Source organism: Xyrauchen texanus, chromosome 15 (genome assembly GCF_025860055.1).
Source record: "Xyrauchen texanus isolate HMW12.3.18 chromosome 15, RBS_HiC_50CHRs, whole genome shotgun sequence".
NCBI lineage: Eukaryota > Metazoa > Chordata > Actinopteri > Cypriniformes > Catostomidae > Xyrauchen > Xyrauchen texanus.
This window is the reverse complement of record NC_068290.1, coordinates 22,838,600-22,846,136: the sequence shown is the minus strand read 5'-3', so window position 1 is coordinate 22,846,136 and position 7,537 is coordinate 22,838,600. Positions and strand designations below refer to the sequence as shown.

Sequence of the window (7,537 nt, the reverse complement as noted above, 5' to 3'; positions counted from 1 at the left end):
TCACCTTCACATAACTATAATCACGTTAAAAGGGCCACGTACGTTTTTGGCTTTTTTATCTGTGTTGTAGTGTGTGTTCAGTGGGGCACCAACATTGATGTTGCATACCCCTTAACAAATCTGTAGTTGCACCCCTGAAGTCAAGCAGCAGGAAATTATACTAATGATAATGAGTATCCTTGCAAAAAAGTAATAAAAGAATCCATTCTTGCTGTTCATAAGACTAAGAACAAGATGATGCAAGAAGTTTGACTGATGAACCTGTGAAACTGAATTAATGTGAAATGACTCAAAGCCCCTGCAGTATTAGAGCATTTGGTTAAAATATGAAAAAAAGCACCTTTTTTTCTTTCTTTTTTTTACATTATGCTAATGGATTTAGGATGACAATGTACTCCCACATTGTTCTTGGCTTTTACAATGGAGGGAAACTCCAAATATTTCATTCACAAAACCAAAAGACGGAGACAAGGGTGGGTTTCTCACAAAATTTTATTTTACACTTCAAGATTTCTTGCTGGCAGCAGCTACCTACAAAAACAAGAACAAAAAAAGAATTAACATATTTAAAAAAAACCTTGAGAAATTAATATCAACTGCTGAAAATATTAAGCATCCTCATCAGTTCTAGTACAGATCTTAAACCAAGAAATAAGAGCAAACATGATGTTCCACACGGACATCGTTTTTGCTCGAGCCATCAATGAGAAGCCAAGCATATCAGTGCTCTGGAAAGAGTCAGAGTGCAGAAGAAACAGCCAAGGCAAGCTCAACAAAATCACGTTAACTCATCAGAATTGAGCTCATTAAGGGCATCAGGCAGAATAAAATGCCGCCATACGGCAGCCCAGCAAGCATGAAATTCAATCACCTTGTTTACTTCCTCCAGCATTGGATTTGCGCACAGCGGTAGCTTGCAGGGAGAGTGGAGCAGCAACAAGGGGGCATAAAACAAGCGCAAGCATTCAGAGGATGTCCATGCTTTTATTTTTTTTAGAGACAGCCCCATGCCCAAATACTAAATCAGAGATTTCACTGTCACAAAATCCAGCAAACCCTTGATGGACGGACTGCACAGACAGACTTATCTTCAAATATTGACGATAATATCAAAAATACAGTAACAAGAGCTTAAAGTGCTTAAACTGGTAAACTGAGACTAACATGGACAGATTCACTTCTCTTCAATGATTATGCTTTGCACCATTTATTTAAAAGTACCATGTCAAATAAAGTGTTTTCTTCTGAACAATAACAAGTGCTCAAAGTGCTTAAATAACAAGTACTCAAAGTGCTAAAGAACTGAACTGATAAACTGAAGATTAGAAGTGAAAATCAAGGCCATTATCACTTATTTTTTCTTTTTTTCCGGGTTGTAAGCAAAGTCCTGCAAACTCGTTCTTTTTAAGACATTTGGACCAGAAGATGGAGTGTTCATGTAACTCGCATGTTGATTTGAAACCGACAGGCTAGTTAACGCTTTTTTGTCTTCTGCTAGTTTTCTACACAGGGTGACCAGTGGCTGCGAAATTCTGAATGACAAATCATGTTCTGCACGTATTTTTAAAAATCGCAGACACGGTCTGTCATAGACAACGGTGTGTCAGCTGTAGCACTTGCCCCGGCAACGTCGTGGTAAGTTTGAGTGCACGGGCAGCAGCTCTATGACTGGAGTCTAAATCATGACGAGCAAGCACTTTCTTACCGCTGCTGGCATACAGTAGCTTCGAGCAAATCGGGCTCTCTCAGTTTCTGGCACCAACTGGCAAAAGGCTCGCCATCTCTACTTTCTTAAATCCACGCCCAGCGCCATTTATTTTTGAGTCTATTAATTTATTTTGATCTATTGCTAGGACATCATCCCCAGGCTTCATAAACTTGCGCTCCATTTCGCCGACAACGCTAACGTGAGATTGACGTATGGGTGTCAATCATACGGTGTTGCCAGGACTTCTCTGCTTCTGATAGGCTTGTAACGTTAGTTAGAGCTGAGATCCTCTCATATGATTGGTAGGTGAAATAAATTGACTAGAAAATATTAAACCGCATGAGGTTCCCAAATATTATTACATTTTTTTCCCTCATGGCTGCACGCCGGAGATCCGGCACAGTGCCGGAATACTTTAAGCCCTGCCAGCCAAATACTAACTTAATCTCAGTTACCATCCTCTTATTTGACAATTTCACTTATTGATTTAAGTATTTAAGTGACTACTACATTGGCATCAAAGTAAAAACTACAGATTTTAAATGATGCTGCATCCAAGCAGCTAGGTGTCAGTGTAATTCTAATATGACACAAAGACAAATGTTACTGAGTGCACCTTTAATTAACGAGCTCTTAAAACTTTAAGCAAGAATAGGTCAATTACATCCAGGGCTTGAAGATAGCTTACTCATGCTCGATTATGTGTAGTGACAAAACAGTGATTACAGGGCTACAGCAAGCATTATTATTGTTATTTAATTCTGAAAAACACTGTTTGCAGGATAAACTGCATTCAACTGAGAACAGTCAATAAACTGCATTCAACTGAGAACAGTCAATAGTGTCAGCAAACTCAGGCATTTACATGTGAATTTATCAAACCAAATTAAGGTTCACAAATATAGTTATATTTATGAGAACGGTCCTCACCTGCCCAGCAATTCTGTCCAGGTCTCTGGTCCCCTGAGGGGTCACTCTACGTCCACTGAGAGATAATAATTGAAAATAATTTGGGGGTATAGTCAAAAGTAAAGACACAAGTGACAATCTATATTACTAAAATGGCCAAGTAAAAAGGATTAAAAAGGCCTGAATACAACACAAAAAAATCTAAATAAGTCTGTTTATTGTAAGACAACTGAAAATTGCTAGGGGACACTCACCCATTGGGGTCTTTCTCCACCATCTTGAGACCCTCAAGGGCCTGGAGAACTTTACGGGCCACGTTTTTGGAGCCCACGCTGAAGTGAGAGGGGCACACGCCATTCCTCTTACGCCCTCCATAGATTTTGATCATAGAGCCCACACCAACACCACCACGCAAGTACAGGTGACGCACTGTGGAGGCTAAGAGGGAAGGGTCAGAAAATATATATCAGGACAGTTAATGTTACAAGTCAAAGAAAAACATCACTTGTCCTTCCAAGACTAAAATGGATGCATTAGCATAAAATCTGTAATTGCGGTTTCTATGAACTCGTCCTCAGCTCTTAATTTTCTTAAGTGTCAGTTAAAAAATTTGGTTTGGCAGCATGCATAGCAATTGCTGACACTTAACAATTCAGGGACATGAATGATAAAGCCTAAATGCCTGGGTATACTTAGTTAGGGGTGGGAATCTTTGGGCACCTCATGATTCAATTTGAGTCATGATGCACTTCCAAAACCATTCCTGATACATCCATTTTATTTATTCTCATTGATTAGAACAACTTCACACTGTCCAAAATTGGGATTCTTAAGACTGCAAATTGTCCTGTGACAGAGACAGGTCTGGCTGTAACTACAAAATACACATTAAAATCAAGTAACTGTTTTTTTGAAGTACTGTGCATTTACAGCCTTTGTATGGAGGTTTTATCATTAAAGTTATAAAAACTGACCTTTTTTTGAAGCATAAAAAATAAATAGTATAATAATCTATCAAAACACTCATTTAGAGCTGCATATTGATTCACAAACTCTCAATTTGATATCTATTCATATACTTTTTTTTAACACTTATGCACCTATAAATTACATAAACCTTCACCACAAACTACAGTCAAAAACCATTACACTGACTCATCACTGATCAACACAGACTCAAACAACAGAAAAGATCTAACCAAGAATGTTTGCATACAAGTGAACACACTAAATATGATCAAGTCTATCTCCAATCTTCAGGGACTACCTTGCAGCTAAAACCAAAATACCACACAGAAATTATGGCATATAATAATTACAAGATAATTAGTTTCCAATTACAGTCAATCATGATAAAACTGCTAACATTATAAAACTGTGCCCATTAAAAGAAATTGTCTAACAAAAATAAACATTTAAAGCTTATCCAGTGTTTTACATGCAATAAATAAATTAAGGGATCACATTATATTTTTATTATTTTTTTACAGCTGACAGAATTTCAGGACACGCTTCATTATTGCGAAAATATTCTCAGGGAAAATGTTTCATCAGCTCCAGGGATGTGCATAAATATTCAAGATTAAGTTAACTGTTCAGAGGCCGACAGTACCTGACAAACCATTGTGTTTAGTGTTTGTGTTTACACAAATGTAACTCAAGGGTTTGAGTTTTTGAGCTGAGGCTTTGATACATCTCTAGTGAAAAACTCAACTGAAATCTAGTGACAGTCCTTTTGCAAAGTGATCAACTTGACCTTTTTTGCGACACCATACATTTAATCCTAAATGTAAAACCAGGCGTTTCCACATTTTTTTTTAATGAGGGGAACAGCACTCACCAGCTCTAATGTAGAACCAGTTGTCATCGCAGGGAGCCAGCTCTTTATGTTTGGCTAGCTTAACAATATCAACCCAGTCTGGCACCTTCAGCTTCCCTGACCTGTGAATACACAAACGGGTTTCAAAAGGAACAGCAATACACGACTAAAGTATTCCAGTACTTTTGAAGACAATGAAGGCTCAAGCAATCAATGTAGGGCTATGACTACGATCAATACTGGGCAAATTAACAACATATGGGACTAACTTTTTGAGGAAAGCTGCCAGTGCACGGACAAACTCCTGCTGGTTGACGTCTTTCACCGTTACACCACCACCTGGCATCTAGAAAGATATTTACGGTCCGTTAAAATGAGCAAGCCACATGAAATTGAGCTAGCTAACAGGCACAATATGAAGTGGGATGTTCAATTTTTAAGAAAAACAAGAGACAAGAAAGTTCATTAGAGAGATCCAAGGCACACATTCATAATAATTAAATAAATGTTGTGGCTGATTTGACTCGGCGTGTTAGCAATGCGGCTACCGACCACGTTTATAGAGACGCTGAAAAGCAGATTCATAATCATCCAACAAAAACATATCGAGTTACAACAAATAATTTTAATCATTGAAAACTATCTGTATAACTACTAACTGATGACTTCGTATCGTATCTGATGATATAAGCAATGCGAGACTGGATGAGACCAGGCCTCAATGCATCTGCATGGGCGCAGCCATTGAACATCGGGGCTCCTTAGCATGCGATCTCATCTTTATTTTCAAACTACAGGAAATCTCCATTTTAATGTATTGACAATCCAGCGTAAATTTAAAATATAGTTTAATACTAAAGTTATTCTGGGAGCGAGCTACAGCCAGACTATGCTACATTTTTTCTTTATAACCCACAGATCTGAGGAGAATGTACTACCTTGCTTGCGGATAGCAAAAGGAAGAGGATCGCGCAGGGTTTCCTTAGTGTGTTAACAGGGGTGTATCACGCTCCATATCGCGAGATTTGCGGAAGTGAGAGGCTGTAGTGTTGGTGTTGAAGAGTGCTTGTTGAAGAGTGCTTGGCAAGCGCAAACAAAAATATTCAGTTATTACATTTTACAATATCTGTGCAACATTGTGACCACGAAATACAGCTAAAACTATGATTTTGTCTACGTGTAAGAAAGAATGCCCATTGCATTCATGTTAATCGATTTAATACAATTTATAACACAAGACAAAGAAATCGTGTATTATGCGTGTGGACAGCGGAGTAATCCAATTAGGAGTGTAATGAAATCACTAATAAATGCATGTAATTAAAAGATGAAAATACTTGGACCCCTGCCTTGTACAGAGGGTAAGATTAAATGAGCAAATATCACACACGCACACCTATCTCTGACTATATGTACTATTAAATGGGTCATTACGAAAACGTGCCATTTTGTGTCCCTCAGAAAAAAAAAGGTCTGTAAATCTTAATAAACCATAAAACAAATAAAATATTTTATAATTTAGTTTCCATAATATGTCTCATAATATAAGAATACATTTATTTCTGTATCTTTTGTTTTTAAAGGATTTTAATCACATTTTTGTGCAAAGCATCTTGCAGAAATTTTGAAAATGGCCTGTCCCTCAGTATGATTTTTCTACTTCTACTTGCTATCGAGGCCAAAAAAGTCAAACTATCATAAAAAAAACATATACTTGTATAAAGCCTTAAGTGTCAGTTCATTAGTCATGAATGGATTTAATTCTTAACATGTCAAATTGTGAAAAAAAAAAACACAAGTCAGGTCCCTAGGTTCTCGTCAACCCTGTTACTTTTTATGAAAACACCTCTTTAAAGATAATGGACTGTTCCAAAAGTTGCATCAGTTCCAGGAAGTGACATCATCTGCCTTTCATGAAGTTGATGGTAGAAGACAAGTAAGTGTTCTCTTCTTTTAATGAATTTTATTTGAGTTTATGTAATGTCTGAAAGACGGGGACACGCTCATTGTGTCAGCCCTGTTACCAGAAAAGCATACGTTAAAAAGTTATTTGTACATATTTAAAAATGTACATATATAACAACATTTAAGCCTCTCATTAAGGCACATAATGTGGTGTCATTACCTATACCTCATGGCTAGTAATGGCCGCCAATAACATTTTTCGTCAACCCTGTTACCATTCCAGGATAACAGGGTTGCGAAAGTATGATTTTGTGTGTCTTACCCATGTTGTATACCCAAGAAGGGTTAAATCAAGGGCAACTGGACTTGGTACTTCCATATTTGAAGATGTTTTGCCTCTCATCCAAGAGGTTTCTTCAGTTCTAAATGACTGATGGGGAGTGCCAAGTGTACCTATTAAGCCCACCAAAATCTAAGTCTAGGTTTTTTTCATAGATATTGACATAGTTTATAAGAACAATCATTTGTTAAAATGCAAGATTTATCTCTCATTTGAAAATGTATTAATTAGTTAATGTATAATTTAGAATATAAAATTAAGATAATTTAGGAATAAAGTCAGAAATCTGGCATGGGCTTAATTGGTACTTTGGAACCATTTAAGCCTGCATGTGTTCCAAATAAGCCCACATCCTCATTGATTCACAAAATGTAAAAATTAATTGATTTAGTACTTTTTATTGTGCCCACATTGAGAAATGTTACGTTTTTTTCATTCAAGCTTAGCTTGTATTGGCTATAGTTTGCATGCGTTTTGTGGCACTGTACCATTTAAGCCCATCTTTAAAAAAAAGTTAATTTATGAAAATAATCTTCTCTACAAAACAAGTTATGATGTATTTATTTGTAAATGAATGTAAAATGAATCACAAAACATTTAGTGTTTGCAGTTCACATGCTTAATTCTTTGGCAGTCCATCTTTCTGTAAGGCTAATGGTTTGACCTAGAGATTAGCTTTGATGCAAGCTAATAAAACTCATCTTTCCATTTAAAGGAAAATGATATAAAATGATAAAGTATTATTTGTTCATACACAAAAAACAATACATTTAACTCTTATTATCAATGTAGTTACCAAAGAAATGGCTGAAAATTGCAGAAATGTGTTGATATCTGAAGGGTCCTGAAACACCAA

At 36.7% G+C, this 7,537-nt stretch overlaps 1 protein-coding gene across 1 annotated transcript; it reads right to left on the bottom strand.

The window, feature by feature from the left end:
* Positions 1-474: 474 nt before the first annotated feature.
* Positions 475-5,439, bottom strand: LOC127656278 (40S ribosomal protein S19). The gene is made up of 6 exons (XM_052144521.1): positions 5,375-5,439; positions 4,706-4,782; positions 4,458-4,558; positions 2,872-3,055; positions 2,639-2,693; positions 475-531 (listed from the first exon to the last, which is right to left on the bottom strand). Exons 2-6 carry the CDS (start codon positions 4,780-4,782, stop codon positions 505-507), a joined length of 444 nt encoding a protein of 147 aa, XP_052000481.1. The 5' UTR covers positions 5,375-5,439; the 3' UTR covers positions 475-504.
* Between the last annotated feature and the right edge of the window lie 2,098 nt (positions 5,440-7,537).

What these genes read in the sequence shown, in the direction of transcription:
- LOC127656278 (XM_052144521.1), bottom strand. Translation starts at nt 4,782, where the DNA reads ATGCCAGGTGGTGGTGTAACGGTGAAAGACGTCAACCAGCAGGAGTTT. An exon ending in CTGGTTCTACATTAGAGCTG is followed by an intron (nt 3,056 to 4,457) that starts GTGAGTGCTGTT and finishes CTTCCCTCTTAG; the next exon opens with CCTCCACAGTGCGTCACCTG. An exon ending in TGGACAGAATTGCTGGGCAG is followed by an intron (nt 532 to 2,638) that starts GTGAGGACCGTT and finishes TTGTTTTTGTAG; the next exon opens with GTAGCTGCTGCCAGCAAGAA.